At 49.1% G+C, this 26,677-nt stretch overlaps 2 protein-coding genes across 18 annotated transcripts in view; one reads left to right on the plus strand and one right to left on the minus strand.

The window, feature by feature from the left end:
- Window positions 1–3,600, minus strand: part of HSPG2 (heparan sulfate proteoglycan 2) — a 224,478-nt gene extending 220,878 nt beyond the window's left edge. For 16 of the 17 annotated variants that reach the window (XM_081202846.1, XM_081202842.1, XM_081202856.1 and 13 more), the window contains exon 1: window positions 3,189–3,600. In XM_081202846.1, the coding sequence (XP_081058972.1) occupies window positions 3,189–3,299 (111 nt within the window). In that variant the 5' untranslated portion in view covers window positions 3,300–3,600. Of the gene's footprint in view, window positions 1–3,081; window positions 3,090–3,188 lie in introns of those variants that run through there. The other variant, XM_081202843.1, reaches the window with a different exon arrangement.
- An 11,374-nt stretch (window positions 3,601–14,974) lies between these two features.
- Window positions 14,975–26,677, plus strand: CELA3B (chymotrypsin like elastase 3B). Its single transcript, XM_081203239.1, has 8 exons — window positions 14,975–15,031; window positions 16,108–16,193; window positions 18,586–18,683; window positions 20,262–20,396; window positions 21,300–21,436; window positions 22,365–22,507; window positions 25,337–25,489; window positions 26,607–26,677. Exons 1-8 carry the CDS (start codon window positions 14,992–14,994, stop codon window positions 26,622–26,624), a joined length of 810 nt encoding a protein of 269 aa, XP_081059365.1. The 5' UTR covers window positions 14,975–14,991; the 3' UTR covers window positions 26,625–26,677.

Consider the following 26,677-nt stretch of genomic DNA (forward strand, 5'->3'; position numbering starts at 1 on the left):
CCAACCTGCTGTTTCTCTCCAGAGTCCCCAGCCCAGACAGGCACCCCTAAAAACTGGGGGTGGGAGAAGAGGAGACAGAAGGCAGGCCTTTGGAGAACAGACGTAGCTCAGTGGTAGGACAACTGCTTGGCCTGCAGAAGGCCCCAGGTTCAATCCCTGGCAACACGCCCATGTAGTGCTGGGAAGAGAAATCCCACGAACAGTCAGTGCAGACAATACTGAGTGGGATGGGCCGATGGTCTGACTCCGAATAAGGCAGCTTTTATTTAAATCAGCCCTTTTGCAGAACCACGAGGACTAGACTCTCACATTTTCACAGTGGGCTGGAATCCCGCTGCAACCCTGGAGAGTGTGGGCAATACTGAGGGAGGAAAAGTCTGGCTGAGCATAAGGCAGCTTTGTCCGTTCCTGTGTTTGAGAGAAGGGCTGAAGCTCAGCATGAGAGCACCTGCCTGGCAGACAGAAGGTCCCAAATTCAATCCCCGGCAGCATCTCTCCACTGCCCCCTTGTCTGAAACCCTGGAGAGCTGCTGCCAGCCAGCAATGGAACATTTTGGCTCACTATAGGGCAGCTTCCTGAGCCTCTCGTTAAATCCGACCATGAGAACTAGCAACTTGGTTTCGTTTTACAGCAGCAGAGGACCTGCTTCACATGTGCAAGGTCCCCGGTGTCTCCAGGAGAGCTGCTGCCAACCAGTGCAGGCACTACTGAACCAGGTGGAGCGGCTGTCTTGTCTCAATACAAGGCGGCTTCCTCCTTCCATCGCTCCAGAGCAACCAACGGGGGGCTTTCCGAATGCCACAGCCCTGCCCGGCACGCCAAGCTGCCCCCACTTCCCTCGACTTGGCCCAAACCCCATGGCACATTCTCCCCCACCCCAACCCCTGTCCCCAGCTGGCCCCCCTCCTTCGCACACCAGCAGGCTGTGTGCATAGCACATAGTGGCGCGGCAGCACCTTCTGCCAAGGGTGTGGCCATACCACGGGGAGGCCTCGAGGAATGTGCCCTCCAGGAAAAGGGCCCAGCCAGGGCGAGGAGTGGCTGGCCATGGACCTCCCCCCTTCTTTCTTCCCATAACCCTCGGAGAGCCATGCACAAAGCAGGCCATTGTTAGCGGCGCATAGTGTGGAGGTCTGGCTGTGTGGGTGGAAAGGCAGGCTGGCTAGCCTGGGGAGAGCAGGCTGGCCTGCCAGTCACCCCCCTCCCCTGATGGCAAAGGCAGCAGGTCAAGAGGGTGGGTAATAATAATAATAATAATAATAATAATAATAATTTTATTATTTATACACCGCACATCTGCATGGGTTTCCCCAGCCACTCTGGGCGGCTCCCAACAGAACACTAAAAACAGAATAAAACTTCAAACATTCAAAACTTCCCTAAACAGGGCTGCCTTCAGATGTCTTCTAAATGTCAGATAGTTGTTTATTTCCTTGACATCTGATGGGAAGGCGTTCCACAGGGTGGGTGCCACCACCGAGAAGGCCCTCTGCCTGGTTCCCTGTAACCTCACTTCTCGCAGGGAGAGAAGCACCAGAAGGCCCCCAGCGCTGGACCTCAGCGTCCAGGCTGAACGATGGGGGTGGAGACGCTCCTTCAGATATACTGGGCCGACGCATTTAAAGGTCAGCACCGACACTTTGAATTGTGCTCGGAAATGTACTGGGCTTGCTGGGAGGCTGAAGTAAGGGGGAACTGAGGCTGCTGGAACAGCTGGCTGCCAAGGGGCGGGTGGTTAAACATGGGAGGCAAAAGCTCATGGCTTCGGAATGGAGCATCTTCTAAAAGCAGCAACAGTGCAGAATCTGGCACAGCGAGAGGAGAGGGCAGAGTCAGGAGAGGGGTGTGTGGTTGGCTGGAAAAGCCAAATTAATATCTTGGTGCCTGACGTGAAAACCTCAAATGAGGAAAGGAGGCAAGCTCAGTGGCGGACCATCTCCCTGGCCTGTACGTTTCCTCCATCTCCTGGCAGGGCTGTTCCCCCCTACCTGAAACCCTGGGGAGAGCCACTGCTGCTGCCAGTCAGTGTCTAAATGGATCAATGCTGCCGGTCTGGGTCTAAATGGGTCAATGCAGTCCCCTATAGAACCATAAGGCTCCAGGTTCAATCCCCACACAGCATCCTCCAGGTATGCCCCACATTTGAAACCCGGACAGAGCCGTTTCTGCCAGTCTGTGCAGACAACACAGGCGTTGGATCAAGGCGTTGACTCGGTAATAGAAAGCAACTTCTTCCCACAACCACGCGCTGAATTCAGGAGCCGTCTGTCGCCGCTGAAGGACCCCCCCTCCAATCAGACACCTGCCTAGGGGGCGCCAATGTCGGACCCCTCAAACCCCTGCCCCAGCTCAAAAGCCCACAGACCACATAGCGGGCTGCCACCTTTCGCCTCTCCGCTCGCCAGGAAGCAAAACCCAGTCGCCCACGGCGCGCAGAAACTGGATCCCAGCGATCTCGCCATTTTGCTGGACGCGGCTCCCTTAAAGGAATGTGGTTTGGGGAGGGGGTACCAGTGGTGTGGAAACACTCAGAACCCCACATTAGGGGGCAAATCCCCCCTAATGGGGCACCACAGGTGGGCAGGTCTTCCCCACCTCTCCAAATTTCACCCTCTCTCTCCATCCGGGCGCAATGTTCGCCCCTCGAAGAGCGCGGCCAAGTTTCTGCCGCTCCGAACACTTTTCCATTTTATTTTAAGACTGCTATTTTTACGGGTCTCCCTGTCTCTCTCTCTGGAGCCCGTCAGCATTTAAATTTAGAGCCGGGCCAGGAGAAGAGAAGGATGGAGAGTGCCCTGGGTACGCCGGCATTTCTCCACCTGGCAGCCGCCGCCGCCGCGCGCCCTCCAGCCGAGCATGGTCCAAACTCCACCGGGGACGTGGCGGAGCCCGGTGGCCGGCCGAGCCGGGCCTGGGCCAGCCCGCCGACGCCAGCCGCGCCATGAATAGCCTCCCCAGCCCCACGTTTAAAATTAGACGCCCCGGAGGCGAGCAGGCAGGCGGGCACCCCACCCAGGGCCGGCCGGGGAGGGGCAGGAGCCAGCCAGGCGCAGGGAAGGGGGCAGGAAGAAAGGAGAAGGCATCTCCGGACGCCCCCCCCCTCCCGCTCCAACCTCCGATCTCCCCGACGCCCAGCACCGATCCGCTTTGGCCAAGCGCCCCACCACCACCATCCAGCGCCACTTACGCCCAGGAGCGCGGCGGCTAGGAGCAGCGCCCAGCAGAAGCAGCCGCCGGAGGGGCGCGCCGTCGAGGGGGAGCCCAGCGACCTCCTCCGCTCCTTCTTCCCGGCTCCCATTTGCAGCGCGCGGAGCAGCAAGAGCTTCGGGTCGTTCTCCTCCTCCTCCTCCGCCTGCGCCCGGGAGCGCGCACCGAGCCTTCCTTCTTCTCCTCCTTCCTCGCTTCTTCGACGGCGCGGTCGCTGCTGCTGCAGCTGGGGGGGATGTCGCCAAAGATGCCCCGTCCGCGCATCGGCCGCCTCTCGCGCGCTCTCCTCCTGCAAGAGCGCTCGCCGGGCGAAAGGGCGAGCCCGCGGCGGTCCCAGCAAAACTTTTTCTTTCCCCCCACCCCGACCCCTCCTTCCCGGCCGCCTCTCCTCCTCCTCCTCCTCCCCTCCCTTGCCAAAGCAGCACCGCCCCAAATCTCTGGCTCCACCAGCCTCCCGGCAAAGCTGGCCTGGAGTTTCTCGGGACGGGACGGGGGTGAGATGGGGAGGGGAAGGGGGCGTTTCCCCTCGCCCCCCAAAGACCTGGCCTGGGGAGTAAAGCCCTCTTTCCGCCACCCATTGAGAAGGGGCAGGCCTCCGTCCACTATTCCCGATGCCTACTAGCTCGGCTCTGCCTCTAAGGTAGTGATGGTTCAGAATACCACTGTGTCCACTGTCAGAACAGGAGGCTGGACTGGATTAGGCCTTCTTTGGGATTGAACCCTGGACCTTCTGCATGCAAAGTAGATGCCCCCCCCCACCCACGGCTGAGCTGTGGTCTTTTTAAAATTAAAAACAAAGCAAGTTCCTAGTCCTCATGAAGAAAGGGCTCCTTTAAATGGAAGCATAGGAGTCTGCCTGTTGCTGAGTCCATCTAGCTCAGTGTTGCCTACACTGACTGGCAGAATACGGTTGCTCTCAGAGGTTTCAGACAGGGATTGTCTCCCCGCCTTGGCTGGAGATGCTGCCAGCGGGGACTGAACCTGGGGCCTTCTGCATGCAAAGCAGGTGCTCTCCTGCTGGGCTGCAACTCTTCCCTGTGTGTTTGTGTATGCACAGGAAAGTAGAGCCCATCCAATCGGTCCTGCGTTTTCTCCCACCAGTCAGAAGCAGTTGGGAAGGAAGGAACCACGGTGTTGTGTAGTGAGTTGAGTAGGATTCAGAATGCAGCAGTCTGATTGGTCCTAGAACAATAGGATTCAGAATGCAGCAGTCTGATTGGTCCTAGAACAATAGGATCCAGAATGCAGCAGTCTGATTGGTCCTAGAACAATAGGATTCAGAATGCAGCAGTCTGATTGGTCCTAGAACAATAGGATCCAGAATGCAGCAGTCTGATTGGTCCTAGAACAATAGGATTCAGAATGCAGCAGTCTGATTGGTCCTAGAACAATAGGATCCAGAATGCAGCAGTCTGATTGGTCCTAGAACAATAGGATTCAGAATGCAGTAGTCTGATTGGTCCTAGAACAATAGAATCCAGCCTTGTTGGCCTACAGGAGAATCCCGGAATTAGCCAATCAAGTGGGGCCCCTTGTGTAAATAATGTATATAAAGCAGACATTCTGGGGGAACTTCCATTCATCCTCACTACTATGAGCTGAATAAAGAGCATGAAATCCACTCTCGACTCCAAGTATATTTCACACATATATCCTGCCTGTTTGTACTCATTCACTTCTGTTCTTCCTGGGAGGACCCAGGACCCACCAATGGCTCTCCATCATGACTGGGGGAGCAAACAGAGCTGTTTCCTCAGTGCCCCACACCTGGGAGAGGGGGTTCTCCAGGGGGCAGGCCCAGGCGGACCATTGGCATGACCCAGGGGGCGCTTTTCTTACATTGTTAGGTATCTCCTTCTGCTTGTCCCATTCTCCCCATCCCACCCCTAGGGGTCTACGCATCAGGCCCCAGCCCTCAGCAATCTGAGTGCCGTTAATGATTCACTCCCCATATCTTGTTTGAGTGAGGGAGAAGCTGTCTGTTTGTGGGAGCAGGTAAGCCAGGTGGAAGGTTGGCCCCAAGATTATCCAGGTAGCCCCAGTGTGCTGCTTCCGCCTTCTGCCCTGATGTGGGCGCAGCTTCTGCAGACCCTGTTCCTCCCCGGTTGCTGTTGCCGGACCCCATCCCCCCTCTCCACTGAGAAACAGAACCCCCCCCCCTTTCCTGGTGTGTTCCTTCCACAAGGCCTTTCATTTTGCACTCGCTGCTGCTCAGGCACGGAAGTTGGGCACAACATCCACACAATACCGTCCTCATCAAAATAATAATAATAATAATAATAATAATAATAATAATAATAATAATAATATATTATTATTTATAGCCCGCCCATCTGGCTGGGTTTCCACAGCCACTCTGGGTAGCTCTCAACAGAATAATAATAATAAAGCTGAAATAAAAAAATAAGGTCTTATATATACCGGTGTAATAAATGTTCATAAATGTACCAAGCAAACACATACATAAATATATAACCATATGTCTGAAGCAGCACAGGAAAACCATTTTGACTCCCAAACTGACCAAATGATTTCTCTGCAAGGTCAAGGAAAATGGAAAAGCCTCCCCATTGTCTTTTCCTTCACAAATCCTGTCTTAAGGGTATGTCTGTGTATGAATAGGGTGAGCCTGTGACCTGGCTCAGGAACTCAGTATTTATCATTACAAAAGACTGGCCAGGCTCCCCAGGGTATCCAATCAAGTAAGCATTAACAGGTAACCTGCCAGATAGGAGGTAAACAATGCACTCAGATTTCTGCTGTAGACCGCCCTTTCTGTGATGTAGGTATGATGTGTCTGGGGGGTGGTCTTGGACTCCAGGGCAGGCATTTTAAAATGTCTATATAAGGGCACACACACCTTTGTTCTGGGCCCTCCTCCTTCTCCTGTGTGTTGCCACAGTTCAATAAAGATCAGGCTTACTCGCTGCTTTGCTTCTCAATATTCTCTGGTTGGCCTCTGATATTTTCTCCGACCGATAGAGAACCTGCAAAAGACTCTATAAGGGCTCTTGTGTCCTCCATAAGGGAATAAGGGCAGATTTTCATTTATTACAAAGCGATAAAACATCAAACATTAAAAACTTCCCTAAACTGGGCTGTTAGGGACTAGATAACCCTTGGAACCCCTTACAACTCTACAGTTCTATGATTCTAAGGTAAAGGTAAAGGGACCCCTGACCATTAGGTCCAGTCGTGACCGACTCTGGGGTTGTGGCGCTCATCTCGCATTATTGGCCGAGGGAGCCGGCGTACAGCTTCCAGGTCATGTGGCCAGCATGACTAAGCTGCTTCTGGCAAAACAAAAGCAGTGCACAGAAAGCCGTTTACCTTCCTGCCAGAGCAGTACTTATTTATCTACTTGCACTTTGATGTGCTTTCAAACTGCTAGGTTTCACCCCATCACGGGGATTTGAGCTCACCCCATCACGGGGATTTGAACCACCGACCTTCTGATCAGCAAGCCCTAGGCTCTGTGGTTTAACCCACAGCACCACTGAGCTTAGGCCTTTCCCTTGCTTGACTGCTGTGTGAAGCAGGATGGGGCACAACAGGATGGCCTTTTGGTCTGATCCACTCGCCCTGGCTCTTTCTGATGTTTTCCTGGGAATTTTTTTTAAAAAGTGCAATACAGGCTTGCAGGAAAGATCTCTCGCGGCTGCCCTCTCCCGGCAGACAAGGGACACGCTCCTTCTTTCTCTCGGAATTGACTCTTTCCAAGGCAGTCTGGAAAAAAGAGGCAATGGAGGCACCTCAGCCCTGCCTTGCCCTACCTCCTTCCAGCCCAGGGGGTAATTTTTTAGGACACTGACATTGCCAGGCACTGACTGCCGTGCTAACGTTGAACACGTCCCAATTACACCTCTCACTCCTTGCTGGTTTATGTGGCTTTTCCCTAACTGGGGAAAATCTGATCAGTCATGAAAACTGGCTGATTCAAAACAAAACTATTCACTTTGGAGGGGTGGCTGTGGTTTTCTGACGTGTCATGTTGATGTGTTTCTTGCGGGGAGGGGGTGATATATTGTAATGCACCCCACCTCCGGTCCCATTAGCCCTCCCTTTGTGTAACATAGAATTGTAGCGTTGGAAGGGACCCTAAGGATAATCCAGTCCAACCCTCTGCAGTGCAGGAATATGCAACTGTCCCATGCAGGGATCGAACCCCCAACCTTCGCGTTATTGGTAGCATGCTCTAACCAACCGAGCTATCCAGGCTGTCTGGTGTAGCAGTTTTAATAACCAGAGCTGTGTACACACCGTACACCCCCATTCTATTATTAATACAGTGCTACATCAGGTTAAGTACTTAATTCGTTCCGGAGGTCCGTTCTTAACCTGAAACTCTTCTTAACCTGAAGCACCACTTTAGCTAATGGGGCCTCCTGCTGCTGCTGCGCTGCCGGAGCACAATTTCTGTTCTCATCCTGAAGCAAAGTTCTTAACCTGAAGCACTATTTCTGGGTTAGCGGAGTCTGTAACCTGAAGCGTATGTAACCTGAAGTGTATGTAACCCGAGGTACCACTGTATTCATTTAACTGTCATGAAAACTGGCTGATTCAAAACAAAACTATTCACTTTGGAGGGGTGGCTGTGGTTTTCGGATGATACTGAAGGAGTGTCTCCACCCCCATCGTTCTACCCAGACACTGAGGTCCAGCGCTGAGGGCCTTCTGGCGGTTCCCTCACTGCGAGAAGCCAAGTTACAGGGAACCAGGCAGAGGGCCTTCTCGGTGGTGGCACTCACCCTGTGGAACGCCCTCTCACCAGATGTCAAAGAGAAAAACAACTACCAGACTTTTAGAAGAAACCTGAAGGCAGCCCTGTTTAGGGAAGCTTTTAATGTTTAACAGACCACTGTATTTTAGTACTTTGTTGGAAGCCGCCCAGAGTGGCTGGGGAAACCCAGCCAGATGAGCGGGGTATAAATAATAAATTATTATTATTATTATTATTATTATTATTATTATTATTATTATTATTATTATCATCATCATCATCATCATCATCATTATCAATTATTGTTAAGCACTGACCTATTTTACTTCTTCACAGGACGCATAGTTCAGCTATGGAACTCACTTCCGCAGGAAGCAGCAATGATCACCTAGATGGCTTTGAAAGAGGATTGGACAAATTCATGTGGTTATTAGCGGTAATGGTTGGAGGCAGAAATGCTCCTGAATAGCAGTTGCTATTCAGGGGAGGGGAGAACGCTCTTGCGTTCGAATCCTGCTTGCAAGCTTCCCATAGACATCTGGTTGGCCCCTGTGAGAACAGGCGGTTGGACTAGATTGGCCAGAAGCAGCAGGTTCTTCTTAGGTTCTTAATCGCCTCCTAAAATCACCTGTCTCAAGGTGATTTACATAAAAGGGCATTAAAAAACAACAACTACATTTGAGGGACCCTTGTGGCAAAGACCCACTGATGCAGCTTGGAAAGCCTGTTGGAACAAATACGTCTTTGTAAAGTGAAGCCATATTTTCTCCCCCTTGTTCCGCATGTTATGTACTGAGTTGAATAGGATCCAAAAGGCAGCAGTCTGATTGGCCCTAGAACAATAGGATTCAGAATGCAGCAGTCTGATTGGTCCTAGAACAATAGGGTCCAGAATGCAGCAGTCTGATTGGTCCACAGGAGCCACCCAATCCAGCTCCAGGTGGAAGGGAATCCGCAACCTGATTGGCCTACAGGAGAATCCCGGAATTAGCCAATCACGTGGGGCCCATTGTGTAAATAATGTATATAAAGCAGACATTCTGAAGGAACTTCCATTCCTCCTCACCACTATGAGCTGAATAAAGAGCATGAAATCCACTCTCAGCTCCAAATATATTTCACCGCGGAACAGGGGAGCCACACCAAAGGCCCTGCTCCGAGCCACCGTGGAGCTGGCTTCTGAGATCTATGGGACTTGCAGCTGAAACTCTCCCGCAGACTGCAGAGACTTACTGTATCTCAGCCCGCGCAGACCTACAATTCCCAGCACCCATAACAAACTATAATTCCCAGGATTCTCTCTGGGGGAATCTGTGTGCTCTAAATTTGTCCGCAGCCATGGTCCAAAGGAAAGATGCTCAATAGCCAAGAGTTGCTGGGAGAGCCGACTGCCACCTTTGGCCAGGGTTGCTTGGGCTGGAAAGGGATTCCATGGGTCCTTCCCTCTGGAAGAAGGAGGAAAATAGAGTGAAGGTTTAGGGGAGAGCGAGAGGCAGCCAAAGCTTTCAGGAGAAATTCACTTTGCCTTGTTTTTTCCTGCTTAGCTGGGACACTATCCCCCCTCCCCAGTTCCTTCCTTCCCAGGGAGATTAAATGGAGGGTCAAAGGTAACTGGAGGGATGGTCTGCAGAGTTCAAGACCTCTCCCTAGAGAAGGGGGGGGGGCAAGGGTTTGTGGAGCGACAAAAAGGTTGGAGGAGAGAGAAAGGGACGACTCTGCTCCCTCTGGCGGAAGGAGGAAAATAGAGTGAAGGTTTAGGGGAGAGAGAGAGAGAGAGCCAAAGCTTTCAGGAGAAATTCACTTCACTTCTCATTTACCTGGTTAGCACTTTCTGGGAGCCGAAACATGGCAAACCTTCGAAAATCTGCACTTCTCCAGAATTTGCAATGCAGTTCTATGGCCAAGTATTTGTGTATCATATATATATATATATATATATATATATATATATATATATATATGAGAGAGAGAGAGAGAGAGACATATAACTAGGGTAAAGCAGTGCTTTTTTCTGGGGGGACACGGGTGTGCATATCCCTAAACATTTTGTGAATCTAAGTTTGGCCTGATTGAGGGGCAGTATTTCAATATGAGTAGAGAGTCCCCCCAAACATTTCTTTTGAAAAAAAAGCACTGGGGTAAAGGTAAAGGGAGCCCTGACCGTTAGGTCCAGTTGTGGCCGACTCTGGGGTTGCGGCGCTCATCTCGCTTTATTGGCCGAGGGAGCCAGCGTACAGCTTCCGGGTCATGTGGCCAGCAGGACTAAGCCGCTTCTGGCGAACCAGAGCAGCGCACGGAAACGCCGTTTACCTTCCCGCCGAAGCGGTACCTATTTATCTACTTGCACTTTGAGGTGCTTTCAAACTGCTAGGTTGGCAGGAGCAGGGACCGAGCAACGGGAGCTCACTCCGTCACGGGGATTTGAACCACCGACCTTCTGATCGGCAAGCCCTAGGCTCTGTGGGTTAACCTACAGTGCCACCTGGGGTAAAGTGTCCATAAAAATGCATACTGAATCTGCAGATGCATTGTATTAAGGAAAATTGTTTTGCAAAACATGTTTCTGTCAGGGGGAAAAAATGGCATAAAAACATGCACATTGAAAATAATAACGATGATTTGTGATACATAGGCTGATGTGCAGAACTGAATTCAAGATTGGGGAAAGGAGAAACTGAATTTGACATAATCGCTCATCCTGGGTTAAGGCCAGAAGAGCTCACAGATTGCAGCCTCTTCCCCCTTGTGGAATCCGAAGTCGCTGCCCCCATCACCCCAGATGTGGGGCTGGAAGGCTGAGTCAGACCCTTGGTCCATCTAGCTCAGTATTTTCTACACTGGCCGGCAGCAGAGCCCCAGGATTTCAGGTGGGGACATTTCTGTGGCAGCTGCATCAGAGGGCAAGGAATTGATGTTGCAGGTCTGTAGCTTTGGAGGCGCAGAGCAGGCTAGTTTAAAGGGAATGATGAGGGAGCTGCTGCTCGTCCCCCGCAGCTGCCCCCCCCCCCGCCTAATACCCGGCGTCCTCATTTGACTTCACCCACTGGTGAAGCCCACTGCTATTTCACAGAGCTGGCTCTCCACCCAACTGCAGATGCCCACGTCCCCTCTTTGCTTGCCCAGCTGGCTACAGGGTAACCTTCCCAGATCAACGGCTGGTTAATGATCTGCCATCCCAGCGGCCTTGACACCTGCTATGGGTCCCAGGCCATGCAAGTTTAGAAGAGGGGAGGCGAAGCGGGGGGAGAGACAGGAAAAATGTTTTTAGTACTGGAAAAAAGACAGGAAGTACTGTTTTGGGGGGGACAGGAGGCAGACGGGTGTGGAGGACTTCCTGGTCCTGAATGGGGTAACTGTGCCCCTGAAGGACGAGGTGCGCAGCCTGGGAGTCATTTTGGACTCACAGCTGTCCATGGAGGTGCAGGTCAATTCTGTGTCCAGGGCAACTGTTTACCAGCTCCATCTGGTACGCAGGATGAGACCCTACCTGCCCGCAAACTGTCTCACCAGAGTGGTGCATGCTCTGGTTATCTCCCACTTGGACTACTGCAATGCACTCTACGTGGGGCTACCTTTGAAGGTGACCAGGAAACTACAACTAATCCAGAATGCAGCAGCTAGACTGGTGACTGGGAGTGGCTGCCAAGACCATATAACACCAGTCCTGAAATACCTACATTGGCTCCCAGTACGTTTCCGAGCACAATTCAAAGTGTTGGTGCTGACCTTTAAAGTCCTAAACGGTCTCACCCCAGTATACCTGAAGGAGCGTCTCTACCCCCATCATACTGCCTGGACACTGTGGTCCAGCTCCAAGGGCCTCTGGTGGTTCCCTCCCTGTGAAAAGTGAGGTTACAGGGAAGCAGGCAGAGGGCCTTCTCAGTAGTGGCGCCCACCCTGTGGAACGCCCTCCCATCAGATGTCAAAGCGATAAACAACTACCTGACCTTTAGAAGACATCTGAAGGCAGCCCCGATTAGGGAAGTTTTTAATGTTTGAAGTTTTATTCTGTTTTTAGTCCTCTTTTGGGAGCCACCCATAGTGGCTGGGGAGACCCAGCCAGATGGGCGGGGTATAAATCTCCTTCTTCTTCTTCTTCTTCTTCTTCTTCTTCTTCTTCTTCTTCTTCTTCTTCTTCTTCTTCTTCTTCTTCTTCTTCTGTGGTTTCCAAGGCACAGCTATGACTACTGATCTCTCACCTCTGTCCTGTTCAAGGGGAAATGTGCTTTCTCTGCCGGCGGCATCTTTTATTGACTCCTAAAACTGGGGCACTAAAGGCAAGTGACGGTCAAGTTCAGGGCCAGGGGTCCTGTGACCTTACAGACACTGTCGGACCACAGTTGCCAGGGCTGATGGGAGCTGGAGTCAGAGCACCTTCATTTATTTCAGGGATTTATATGCCAGTCCAAAAACCATCTGCAGGACCACAGATGTTCCCCAAACCTGAATTAGACCCTCACTTGCCCTTACTGCCCCAAACGTCCTCCATTACCACTCTGCCTCCCAAGAATTGATCAGAGATGCAGCCTCACAATATCAGTATGGATGATGCCCTGAGTCTTTTCCAATCTTTCGAGAAAGCGAGGGTTAGAATCTAAGAGAGGATTCTATCACTGAACTGGTCCGACAAGTTTATTTGTAAGATGATGGCTTTAGCTGGCCATTTAAGTGTCTTCATCAACATCCCCAAAGAATGAGCCAGGCTATGAGGGATTGTATCCTCCAGGCCCATGGACTCCACTCTCCTAGCTGCTAGGTAGGAGAACAAGAGCCAGAGAGCTGAGGATGGTAGATAGAGACCCAGATACCTGCCTCATCTATGCTGGAGCCAAAGCAGTGATTAATGAAGATGCAAAATGTGTTGGGGTGTCAATGCCGTGAGCCCTTCATCTCATGCTGAGGTTGTGCATATGTGTGAGTCAAACTAGATACAGTGGCACCTTGGTTCCCAAACGCCGAAAACCTGGAAGTAAGTGTTCCAGTTTCTGAACGTTTTTCGGAAGCCGAACATCCGATGCGGCTGTCAGCTATTGTTTCCAGGGCGCCTGTACCAATCAGAAGCCATGCCTTGGTTTTTGAACATTTCAGAAGTCAAACGGACTTCTGGAACAGATTAAGTTTGGTGCTTTTGTTTTTGCTATTTATTTTGCGTTTTTGGTTTTGAGGCTTTTTCAATTAATTTGTTTTTGTCACTGTGTGGAACACAGTTCAGCTACGGATTGATTGATTGATTGACTGATTGTGTAACTGCGGAAATGGATAAAAGCCCCCCCATCCAAACAATGACTATCATCAGCGCAGGTAAGAAAAAAATAAAAATTTTCATTTTTATCATCTACAATACTGTCTTATTTATTTTATAGTACAGTACATTGATTATTGCTTTCATTTTATGGATCAGTGGTCTCGTTAGATAGTAAAAACCATGTTAAATGGCTGCTTTGGGGGTTGTTTTTTAAAGTCTGGAACGGATTAATCCGTTTTGCATTCCTTTCTATGGGAAAGCACACCTTTCTTTTGGAACGCTTTGGTTTTGGAGCGGACTTCTGGAACGGATTAAGTTTGAGAACCAAGGTACCACTGTATCCTAAAGACACCATCATCTCTGCCAACCTTCATCCCAAGGAAACTGAACTCTGGGAAAGCTCCTGGAGACTGCTTGGCGATTGGGGTGGTTCGTATATAACCTGGAGTCCAGACCAAAGAGGAGCCTGTGGTTCACAAATGCCATTTTAATTCACAGCTGTTGCCTATTTTACTAGTGATCTCTGCAAAAGCTGGGAAGTTTCTCCCCCCCCCCTTTCATGCTTCAGCTGGCGAGTTTAAAAAAAGCAGCACCGCAGCACCGCATATTACCATTAATGGCCATGAAAATCAGACTGCTGGGGTTTCATTTCTAAAACCCAAGGTGTCTCTGATTAAACCTGCTGAGAGGAAATGCCTCAGGGTGCCTTTGCGGGTCTTCTTGTGCCCAGAGGTAAAGGCAAGGCACTCTTATTATATTCAGAGGCAATCTTTTCCTGGACAGTTCACATCTTCAGAAGCTGATGTCCAGGACTGAGCCCTGAGAGGCGCTTCGAGAAAGATTTTCCTATCGTTCTAGGAACACAGAAGCATGCCCTGTACTGAGACAGGGTCCATTTAACCTAATACTGTCTACACAGGTTGGCAGCAGCTCCCCAGGACGGGGACATTTGAAAAACACTCCTGGATATGCTGTGGAGATACTGCTTCCTTCTAAAAATAAGGTAGAATTATAGAATTGTAGCCATTCTTAAGGAAATCAGTCCTGAGTGCTCACTGGAAGGACAGATCCTGAAGCTGAGACTTCAATACTTTGACCACCTCATGAGAAGAGAAGACTCCCTGGAAAAGACCCTGATGTTGGGAAAGATGGAGGGCACAAGGAGAAGGGGACGACAGAGGACGAGATGGTTGGACAGTGTTCTCGAAGCTACCAGCATGAGTTTGACCAAACTGCGGGAGGCAGTGGAAGACAGGAGTGCCTGGCGTGCTCTGGTCCAGGGGGTCACGAAGAGTCGGACACGACTAAACGACTAAACAATAACAACAAACAAAGAGTTCGAAGGGACCACAAGGATCATCAAGTCCTGGGAATGCGGGAATCTTTCATCCAAAACAGGACTTGTACCCACAGCCCTGAGATTCAGTCTCATGCTCAGATCTGAATAAAGATCTGATCTGAATAGAAACATAGGAACCAGCCTTATCCCAAGCCAGACCCTTGGACCAACTGCTTCAGTGTTGCCCACACTGGCTGGCAGCATCTTTGTACAATTTCCACCGACAGCTGTCCCTGGAGGTGCTGGGGGCGGGGTGGAACTGGAACCTTCCCCACTCCAGACAGCTGCCCTGACCTCCTCCTGCTACCTTAATGTCCCTCTGCGCTGGGAAAATAGATATGCAGCCTCCAAGGCTGAACAGTGCCCTTGGCGGCTCCTGCAATAGCTAGGAACCAGCCCACTTGGAGACAGGGTGGGTGGTATTTAAAGGCTCTGCCGCTTATTCTCGCTCTCCCAGACAGTTGGTCGCTCGCGCCACAATGTGGAGGCTCCTCGTCCCATTCCTGTTGGCAGCTGAGGGTAACGTCCACACCCCGCATGCAACCTAGAAGCCCACCTCCTCAATTCACCTGAGACCACCACCATGCCTGTAGTCATTTTTCATACTGGGCCTCCCCCCGCTTGGTGGACTGTGGTCTTGAGGGTATAAACGTAGCAGTATAATGCAGATTCCCCTGTTTGCTTTGAGAGCAGAAATGCGGGGAAACGCGTCTGCTTTGGCCCTGATTCCAGGGGTTTGGAGCCAGTTGCAAAGCTAGCATCGGGGTAAGGTAAAGGGTAAAGGGACCCCTGACCATTAGGTCCAGTCGTGACCGACTCTGGGGTTGCGGCGCTCATCTTGCTTTATTGGCTGAGGGAGCCGGCGTACAGCTTCCGGGTCATGTGGCCAGCAGGACTAAGCCACTTCTGGCGAGCCAGAGCAGTGCACGGAAACACCGTTTACCTTCCCGCTGGAGCGGTATCTATTTATCTACTTGCACTTGGGCGTGCTTTCGAACTGCTAGGTGGGCAGGAGCAGGCACCAAGCAACGGGAGCTCAACTGCTGACCTTCTGATCGGCAAGTCCTAGGCTCTGTGGTTTAACCCACAGCGCCACCCGCGTCCCTTGGCATCGGGGTATTTGAGGCCTAATCTGGAGCCACCCTGGCTTCAGACCCTCCAAGTGCCCCTATTTTCCAGGGACAGTCCTGGATTTACAGAAGCCGTCCCGGTTTCTGACACAATCCCGGAATGTCCCCCTTTTCCTGTCCTTATTTTCATCGGAGAAATGTCAGAGGATATGGAGTTATCCGACCCCCAATAGGGAAGGGGGTTTCCTTTGGGGTGTTTTTTAAAAAGTTTTATCATATTTTTATATATATGTTGGGAGCCGCCCAGGGTGGCTGGGGCAACCAGGTCAGATGGGCGGGTTATAAATAGGGGGGGGGGGAATATAGAATAGGATGTCCCTATTTTCATCAGAGAAATGTTGGAGGGCATGTGGGTTACCTTCCCTGCCTTGCAGGCAATCGCAGGGAAAGTGAAATCTGCAGGAGGATTTCGGTAATTTCCATCAATGACCCCCCAACACAAAATGCCTTCCTCTCTCTCATCAGTCTATGGCTGTGGACAACCTTCTTATGCCCCCACGGGGAGAGTGGTGAACGGCGAAGATGCCGTGCCGTACAGCTGGCCCTGGCAAGTGAGTACCTCCATGGGACGGGGGAGCATTGCCTAGTGGTGTCATCGCACCTTAGTGTTCGAGGTGCGCAGCCTGGGAGTCATTTTGGACTCACAGCTGTCCATGGAGGCGCAGGTCAATTCTGTGTCCAGGGCAGCTGTTTACCAGCTCCATCTGGTACGCAGGATGAGACCCTACCTGCCCGCAGACTGTCTCGCCAGAGTGGTGCATGCTCTGGTTATCTCCCGCTTGGACTACTGCAATGCGCTCTACATAGGGCTACCTTTGAAGGTGACCCGGAAACTACAACTAATGCGGCAGCTAGACTGGTGACTGGGGGCGGCCACTGAGACCACATAACACCGGTCTTGAAAGACCTACATTGGCTCCCAGTACGTTTCCGAGCACAATTCAAAGTGTTGGTGTTGACCTTTAAAGCCCTAAACGGCCTCGGCCCTGTATACCTGAAGGAGCGCCTCCACCTCCATCGTTCTGCCTGGACATGGAGGTCCAGCTCCGAGGGCTTTCTGGCGGTTCCCTCATTGTGAGAAGCAAAGCTACAGGAAACCAGGCAGAGGGCCTTCTCGGTAGTGGCGCCCGCCCTGTGGAACGCCCTCCCATCAGATGTCAAAGAAATAAACAACTACCTGACATTCAGAAGACATCTTAAGGCAGCCCTGATCAGGGAAGTTTTTAATGTATGACATATTAGTGTATTTTTGGTCTTTGTGGAAGCCGCCCAGAGTGGCTGGGGAAACCCAGCCAGATGGGCGGGGTACAAATAATAAATTATTATTATTATTATTCTAGAACTGGGAAAGCGGAAGGCTGACTGGAGCAATTGGGGGGGGCACTGGGGAAACTCCCCTACGAGGAACAACTAACGGGTGGGGAGACTTTTCATTTTAGCTGTGGTCACATCCGCATAAAGTTCGAAGTTTCTTCCTATTGTTATCCATACCACCATCCTGTGAGGTAGGCCAGGCTGAGAGAGAAAGCGATTGGCCCAGGGTCACCCCAGTGAGCCAGTGTGGTGTAGTGGTTAAGAACGGTAGACCCGTAATCTGGTGAACCGGGTTCGATTCCCCGCTCCTCCACATGCAGCTGCTGGGTACCTTGGGCCAGTCACACTTCTCTGAAGTCTCTCAGCCCCACTCATCTCGCAGAGTGTTTGGTGTGGGCAAGGAAGGGAAAGGAGAATGTTAGCCGCTTTGAGACTCCTTAGGGTAGTGATAAAGCGGGATATCAAATCCAAACTCTTCTTCATGGCCTAGTGGAGATTTGAATCCGGGGCTCTGAAGTCCTCATCCAGCCTTCTTAGCTGCTATCACACACAGCAACAGTCTGGAATCGCCCACCGTCCCAGACCTCTTGAGAAGGTGTGGGGAGCCTTTGGTTAACCAGATATGGCTGAACTACAACTCCCATCATCCCTGTTGGAGACAGAATCGGTTCAGCCTCCAAGTGGACTCAGCACGTGCCCCCCCCCCCGGCACATGCCCCGACCAAAGCACAACACTTGCCCTGTTCCGGGCACTGGTAACCCATGCTACGCCACTGGCTGGGGCTGCTGGGGGCTGCAGTTCAGCGGCAACTGGACAGCTGCCCCCGTTCTTGAGGAACGGAGCGGGAAAGGGTTAGGAAAGTCCTTACAGGAAAAAATATTGAAATATACATTTATTAAGAAACCAAAGGCCTTTCTTCTTGGAATAATAGGTTTGGAATTGCCCAAGAAAGATGTTAAATTATTTTTGTATGCCACAACGGCCGCCCGAATATTACTTGCTAAAAATTGGAAAACACAAGAACTACCAACAGTGGAAGATTGGCAGATGAAGATGATGGACTTTTCGGAGCTAGCTGACCTGACTGGAAGAATCCGCGACCAGAAAGAAGAGGAGTTTCAAGAGGACTGGAGGAAGTTTAAGGACTATTTGAATAAATATTGTAATATAAAAAATTAAAAATTACTTGAAAGAAACAAATAGGCCTAAGATTAAACTAAGTTATAATTAAATAAATGGGATTTAGAATGTTAAGAAAAGTGCATAAGATGGACTATAATTGGAAATTGTTTTAGTTTAGTAATGATATTGGAAAGCTGTTACTTTTAATTACAAGGAAACTCAGAAGGGAGGGATTTGAGGAAGTCAACCAAGATGTTTAAAAGGTTGGATTTGTGAAGAATTAAGTTTGTTGTTATTGTTTATCTTTGTTCCCTTTTTTCTTCTTCTTTTTCTTTTTCTGTTTTTGTGTATCATTTTGCTTTGTGGTTTGTGTTATCATTGTGGAAAATCTAATAAAAAATTTATTTTTTAAAAAAAGGAAAGTCCTTTCAGGTGGGGAGGAAAGGAGAAGACCTCCCAGCCTGGCCAGATCTCAGCTCCTCCATCATCTACGCCCTCTTCTACAGGTCTCCCTGCAATATGAAAGTGGAGGACAATTCCACCACACCTGCGGAGGGACGCTCATCGATGCCAACTGGGTCATGACGGCTGGACATTGCATCTCGTAAGTGCGGTCTCTCTCAAGGCGTGCCGGAGCCAAGCACTGAGCACACCCATGAAACGGGGGTAGGAACCCGGGGGCCATGTGGTCAATCAATGAAGGGCCACATGGACTGCTAGGAGGGCCTAGCAGGCAGGGTAATGGATTTGACGCATACCTTGGTACCTTGAGACCACACGGGCAATCACCCGAGAGTCGCACGGCAGTGGGGGGCAGCGTCAGAAGGGAAAGCGGGGGAAGGAGCAGGTATATTTCTTTAAAATTTGGATTGTAGAGTTGTAAGGGACCCTGAAGATCATCGAATCCACCCCCCTGCAATGCAGGAATGTGCAGCTGTCCTAGACCTGTGCACTTGGTGTTATCAGCGCCATGCTCTAACCAAGTGAGCTATGCTGAAACGTTTACAGTGGTACCTTGGTTCTCAAACGCCTTGGTACTCAAATGTCTTGGTTCTCAAACGCCTTGGTTCCCAAACGCCAAAAACCCGGAAGTAAGTGTTCCGGTTTTCAAATGTATTTCAGAAGCCAAATGTCCAATGCGGCGGTTGGCTATTGTTTCCGGGGCACCTGCACAAATCAGAAGCTGCACCTTGGTTTTCAAACATTTTGGAAGTCAAACGGACTGGCACTTTTGTTTTTTAACTTTAATTTTAATCATCTACAATGCTGTCTTGTTTATTTATAGTAGGGTACATTATTATTATTATTATTATGGGACACGGGTGGCGCTGTGGGTTAAACCACAGAGCCTAGGACTTGCTGATCAGAAGGTCGGTGGTTCGAATCCCCACGATGGGGTGAGTTCCCGTTACTCGGTCCCTGCTCCTGCCCACCTAGCAGTTCGAAAGCACGTCAAAGTGCAAGCAGATAAATAGGTACCGCTCCGGTGGGAAGGTAAACAGCGTTTCCGTGCGCTGCTCTGGTTCGCCAGAAGTGGCTTAGTCATGCTGGCCACTGCTGTCTGCAGACAAACCCCGGCTCCCTCGGCCAGTAAAGCGAGATGAGCGCCGCAACCCCAGAGTTGTCCATGACTGGGGTCCCTTTACCTTTTTACATTGATTATTGCTTTCATTTTATGGATCAGAGTTCTTGTTAGATAGTAAATAACATGTTAATTGACTGTTTTGGGGGTTGTTTATAAAAATCCAGAACAAATTAATCCATTTTGCATTATTTTCTATGGGAAAGCGTGTCTTGGTTTGGGAACGCTTTGGTTTTGGAACTGACTTCCGGAACGAATTAAGTTTGAGAGCCAAGGTCCCACTGTACTTCATAAAATTTGATTGTATAAAATGCCTCACAATGGTTTACAAAGTAGATAAAACGGTAACATTTTACAAAAAAGAGCAGAAATAATTTAAAAACGTCAGAAAGGTTTTTAAAAAATAGACTTAAAATCAGATTAAGATTCGCACTGACTGTCCAAAAGGGCTTGTCTAAACCAGAGTGTTTTTGGCAAGCGCTGAAAAGAGTACGGCAAAAGCGCCGGCTTGATCTTCAATAGGCAAGGAGTTCCTACAGTGAACTTACATTCCAGCCACACAAAAGCCAGAGGGTTTTTAACGCACCTCTCTCTTCTCAGACCATCCCGCAAATACAAGGTGGTTCTGGGTGAGTACGACCGGAGCAAAGAGGAAGGCCCAGAGCAGCACATCCTGGTGAACTCAGAGGACATCTATGTGCACCCTGGCTGGAACGGCAACTGCGTGGCTTGTGGGTAAGTGGAAGGAGAACTGCTTATCTTTTTTCTTATATGAAAATGATACACTGTTGGTATTTAACATCAAGTAAAATTGCTAATTTTTACGGGTGGCCCTGTGGGTTAAACCACAGAGCCAAGGGCTTGCCGATCAGAAGGTCGGCGGTTCGAATCCCCGCGACGGGGTGAGCTCCCGTTGCTCGGTCCCTGCTCCTGCCAACCTAGCAGTTCGAAAGCACGTCAAAGTGCAAGTAGATAAATAGGTACCGCTCTGGCGGGAAGGTAAACGGCATTTCCGTGTGCTGCTCTGGTTCGTCATGCTGGCCACATGACCCGGAAAAACTGTGGACAAACGCCGGCTCCCTCATCCAATAAAGAGAGATGAGCGCCGCAACCCCAGAGTCGTCCGTTATTGGACCTAACGGTCAGGGGTCCCTTTACCTTTACCTAAAATTGCTAAAATGTACAAAACAAGTTCAAATTTGTGTTGGGAATGCAAAGAGAAGGATGGTACTTTTTAAATCATTTTATCGTTTTCTTTAATTCATTATATCGTATTTTTCGCTCTATAAGATGCACCAGACCATAAGACGCACCTAGTTTTTGGAGGAGGAAAACAAGAAAAAAAATATTCTGAATCTCAGAAGCCAGAACAGCAAGAGGGATCGCTATGCAGCGAAAGCAGCGATCCCTCTTGCTGTTCTGGTTTCTGGGATAGCTGCGCAGCCTGCGTTCGCTCCATAAGACGCACACACATTTCCCCTTACTTTTAAGGAGGGGAAAAGTGAGTCTTGTAGAGCAAAAAATACAGTATATCATTTCCCAGGAAGCCTTTAGCCGTGTACATGGCCACCACATATGGTAAACAGTACCCTCCTTCCCTTTGCATTTTGAACACAAAACCTCCTCCTCCTCTTTCAGGGATGACATTGCCTTGCTGAAGCTTTCTCGCAGCGCAGAGCTCAACGACAAAGTGCAGCTGGGTTGCATCCCACCCCCGGGAGACCTGCTCCCCAATGGATCCCCCTGCTACATCAGCGGCTGGGGGCGCCTCTACAGTACGTGACCTTATTTATTTACTTGTTGCATTTCTCTCCCCCTTTTTTTGAACCTCTGAGGAACTCCAGGGGGGCAAATGTGGTACTCCAACTTCCTGTTTTATTCCTACAACAACCTTGCAAGGTAGGTTAGGCTGAGAGCAGAGGCATAGGAAGGTCAGGTGGTATCTGGTGTGGAAAATTTCTTGCCACCCCCCCCCCACATTGATTTTTATTTCATTTTTTGCCTGCAAAAATGGTTTTACATTATTTCATATTTTCTTACAAAGGAATAATAATAAGAAGTAATAATAATAATAAACTTTTATTTATACCCCGTCCTCCCCAGCCAAAGTCGGGCTCAGGGCGGCTAACATCAGATACATAACACTGGTATAAAATCAAACAACTATTAAATTACCTCCTAAAAACATGTCAAAATCAAATTAAAGTCTAATTAGGTGGCTTTCCGCTGGGTTAGGGTTGGGAACAGTAAGCGCTCCACTGAATTTAAATTTCAGCCTTCCCGACATAGGAAAACAGGCAAGTAAACAGCTATTTTCGTGGAGGAGGGTCAAGATATTAACCGATATGCATGAAATTTCACATATAGATATATAATCCCTAGTGTAGTAAGATAAGACCTTTGGAGCAGGCTTTTTTTTTTTTTAAGTGTTTTATGAACCACCCTAGTAGGGCAGTAATTGTTCCTTGATAATTTGTCACCCCCTCCATAATGGAACCTGAAACTGTTCTTAATCTGAAGCACCACTTTAGCTAATGGGGCCTCCTGCTGCCACTGCGCCGCCGGAGCACGATTTCTGTTCTCATCCTGAAGCAAAGTTCTTAACCAGAGGTACTATTTCTGGGTTAGCGGAATCTGTAACCTGAAGCGTCCATAACCCGAGGAACCACTGTATTTCCCAAAACCCCTTCCCTTCTCTTACAGCTGGCGGGCCACTCCCCTCCATCCTTCAGCAAGCCCTGCTCCCGTCGGTGGACTACGCCCACTGCAGCCAGCCGGACTGGTGGAGCTACACCGTGAAGGAGACAATGGTCTGCGCCGGGGGAGACATCCGGTCTGGCTGCAACGTCAGTAAACCGCAAAGAAGGGGCTGGCACTGTATAAGGGACCAGCGGTGCTATTGCCCCAGAGGATGCTGAGCGATGGAGCCCCATCTCCAGCTATCCTGAGGGCAAGACAGTGGAAGGCAGAAAGGGCTGGTCGTAGAACTATAGTACTGTAGAGTTGGAAGGGATCCTGGGGGGCTCGAACCACCAGCCTTCTGGTTAGCAGCCACCGAGCCACTAGTGTTCCCAAGGAGGGAAATGATTTCCATAGGATGCCTTTTCCAGATTGTTTAAGGAAACATTAAGGGACACGGGTGGCGCTGTGGGTTAAACCACAGAGCCTAGGACTTGCCAATCAGAAGGTTGGCGGTTCGAATCCCCACGACGGGGTGAGCTCCCGTTGCTCGGTCCCTGCTCCTGCCAACCTAGCAGTTCGAAAGCAAGTCAAAGTGCAAGTAGATAAATAGGTACCGCTCCGGTGGGAAGGTAAACGGCGTTTCTGTGTGCTGCTCTGGTTCGCCAGAAACGGCTTAGTCATGCTGGCCACATGACCCGGAAGCTGTACGCCAGCTCCCTCGGCCAATAAAGTGAGATGAGTGCCGCAACCCCAGGGTCGGTCACGACTGGACCTAATGGTCAGGGGTCCCTTTACCTTTTAAGGAAACATTATAGTATATAGTACAGGCATGTCCAACCGGTTGATCGCGATCGTGGGGTGTCCCTAGCCAATCCCGGTCAATCGCGTGATCCTGATCGACTGGCCCAAAAATAAAATAAATAATAATAATAATAAAGCTCGACAACTTTGGGCCTTTCTCCCCCAACTTTGCTGATGGCCCCCCACAAAAAGCTCAACAACTTTGGTCAATCCAACAGGTAGATCACTGCCAGTTCTTTTTATAGTGGGAGTAGATCACAGTTTCTTGTGAGCTGGCCACGCCTGATATAGTATATTATACTATAATATTATGGTACGATGAACTCATGAGCAGGATTTGAGCTACAAGCAAAAGAAGAAATTAGATTATAATATTGTGGTTCTGATTTGATAGATAGAAGACAGGGTGCAGCAGAAGGGATAAAATAACAAGTCCGTGGAGAACGGGGTGGGAAGTCGAGAAAAATAAAAGACGAAATTGTGTTTTGACTGCATGTGTTAAAAATGTTGAAACTTAATGAAATATAATTGGGGCGGGGGAGGAAGGAAGGATTTCCAGAGGAGGCACTGCCTATAGGAAACGGGCATAGTATTTATTTAACAGCATGTTATTTCCCCTAAAGAATGCAGGGAACTGTAGTTAAGGCTGCTGGGAATTGCAGCACCGCAAGGGGGGAACTACGGTTCCCAGGATCCTTTTGCGGCAGGGGGGAGTTGTGTGCTTTGCAATGTACGGTAAGGATGCAAAGCCAGTCTTTTGCACAAGAACGCAGCAAAGGGTCTTGCGGCACTTTGAACCAGGAGCCAGGAACCCCTTCTCAACTGGGGGGCGCCACATTCCCTTCTGGGCAACTTCCTGGGGGTGCCCTGTGCCATTGGTGGGTGTGGCCAGAGGCAAAGGTGGGCGGAGCAATAAAGGTCAGATTTACTTTTGAACTCTAGCATTGTAGAGTTGGAAGGGACCCTCATGGGTCATCTAGTCCAACCCCCTGTGGGGCAGCAATTGCACCCAAGACTCGTTTCTACAGGGACTGATTGATTCATTTGGCGTTATTCATTTTGCCATCTTCAGCTCGTGGGTGGTATATGAATTTAATAGATAGTATACAAGTTCTAATGATCTACCCTACTGCAGAGCTACAGACCTCGCCAATTACTGCCCGGGGAGCAGCTTTCTTTAAAAAATGATTTATGCCTTTCAGATTTATACATTTCACTAATTTTACAATCATTTTAACATTTCCCAACTGACAATAAAATCTAAAATATTGACAGATGCAAAAGAAAGAGGTTTTTCCCTGCGGGATATGAAACTATACAATGAGGCAGCCTGTCTTTGCTGGTTGAAGGAATGGAGGACATTAGAGAATTCATGTATTCTAGACTTGGAAGGTCGTGACAATATTTTTGGTTGGCATGCATATTTATGGTATGAAAAGGCGAAAGTTCATAATCATAATCATATAATTGGGGGGATGTATAGAGTATGGGATAAATGCAATAATTTATTCGAGGCAAAAGCACCACTTTGGCTCTCACCGTTGGAAGCTGTAGCGGTAAAGGAAAAGAATATGATAGAAGGGTGGACAACTTACAGAAATTTATTAAAACAAGAGGGAGGAGAATATAAATTAAAAGGCTTTATTTATTTTTTTCATTTTTTTATTAATTTTCCAAATTTATAACAAATATAACACAACACAAACTAACAAAACATATTAAAAAACAAAACAAACAAACATATAAAACTTCTTGCTATTAAAAATCCAAATTACTTTTCATTGTTAAGTGACTTCCTCGAATCCTTCCTAACTGATTTTCATTAAATCTCATTTTAGCAATTTTCCAATATCCACTTTCTAATAAAATTAACTTATTCAAATTACTAACTTCCTTTCTTCTCATAATATTCTCAATCCATAGTATTATACCATTCAACATACTTTAATCCTAAACCAATTTAGTACTTGCAAGTATTTCCAATTATATTATATTATAATATTTAGCTAAATATTCCTTAAATTTCTTCCAATCTTCTTGATGTTCCTCCTCTTTCTGATCACGGATTCTTCCAGTAATAAATTTAAAGACTTTAAGAAATTATCAGGGAAGTTAACAACATGGATCTAATATCATCATTTGAACAGGGTGCAGCTTTTGAGATCCTTTTCACACCTTGCCTATTATTTCAGGGTGACTCCGGGGGCCCCCTCAACTGTCGGGCTGCTGATGGGAGGTGGTACGTCCACGGGGTGACGAGTTTCGTCTCTGCCTGGGGGTGCAACACCTTGAAGAAGCCCACCGTCTTCACCCGTGTCTCTGCTTTCAACAACTGGATTGAAGAGGTACGTCCTGCATGCAAGGGATCTGGCGGGCCGCCAGATCGTTCTTTTACAAATAATTATAATTAATTGCTTCGACTGGAGGCAGAGGGGAGAACTTGGAGGTCTGCCAGGGCTTTGGCAGGTGACTCCCTGTTTGAAATCAAAGGTGGAATTTTACATCAGAAAAGTTGAGAACAAAGAAAAAGACCTCTCCAGAGTAACTCCGAGTCAACAAAGGAGATCAGGAATAATTAATATGGACATCATATTTGAGAAAGGAATAATCGGTGGAAATTAAAACCTCACAGAGGAAGAAGAAACGAGAACTTCATTTGCGAATTTACAAATTACTATATGTGTTGATAAAAGGGACACGGGTGGCGCTGTGGGTTAAACCACAGAGCCTAGGACTTGCCGATCAGAAGGTCGGCGGTTCGAATCCCCGCGACGGGGTGAGCTCCCGTTGCTCGGTCCCTGCTCCTGCCAACCTAGCACTTCGAAAGCACGTCAAAGTGCAAGTAGATAAATAGGTACCGCTCCGGTGGGAAGGTAAACGGCGTTTCTGTGCGCTGCTCTGGTTCGCCAGAAGCGGCTTAGTCATGCTGGCCACATGACCTGGAAGCTGTATGCCGGCTCCCTCAGCCAGTAAAGTGAGATGAGCGCCGCAACCCCAGAGTCGGCCACGACTGGACCTAATGGTCAGGGGTCCCTTTACCTTTATATGTGTTGCTGTGAATTGAAGTTAATCATTGTAGCTGTGGAATAAGGGGTTTTATCAAGAATGGGTTGTATTTAGTTTGAGCAATAATGTGGAGGCAGAATTAAAGGGAATCGGACCCTGAAGTACAGCACATGGGAAGCCACCCCAAATTTATAATTGGCTATGTAATTGGTTTCCTAATAAGCCAATGGCCAATTTAGTCTTGTATCTGGTCCTCACAGTGGCCAGCCACCATGCACTTAAAGCACATGGTTCCCCACCCCAATAATCCTGGGAACTATAGTTTAAGGATGCCGGGAACTGTAGTTCCCTGGGTTCTTTCTGGGGAAGCCACATGCTTTAAGCATATGGCGTGGATCTGCCCAAAGACCTCTGGCACATTTCCTAACACTGCAACTCTCTTTTTCCCCCTTGCAGACCATTTCCAGCCATTAATGTCAAGCAGCAGCAACTGCAGCCGAATCCCTTCCTTGATGGATTCTTCAGAA

The sequence above is a fragment of the Podarcis bocagei genome, assembly GCF_964188305.1.
Source record: "Podarcis bocagei genome assembly, chromosome: 7".
Taxonomy (NCBI): domain Eukaryota; kingdom Metazoa; phylum Chordata; class Lepidosauria; order Squamata; family Lacertidae; genus Podarcis; species Podarcis bocagei.

Excerpts from the sequence above, each read along its gene's own strand:
- CELA3B (XM_081203239.1), top strand. The coding sequence starts at position 14,992 with ATGTGGAGGCTCCTCGTCCCATTCCTGTTGGCAGCTGAGG. Across the intron at positions 18,684-20,261 it reads ACGGCTGGACATTGCATCTC|ACCATCCCGCAAATACAAGG; the intron begins GTAAGTGCGGTC and ends CTCTCTTCTCAG. Across the intron at positions 22,508-25,336 it reads ACATCCGGTCTGGCTGCAAC|GGTGACTCCGGGGGCCCCCT; the intron begins GTCAGTAAACCG and ends CTATTATTTCAG.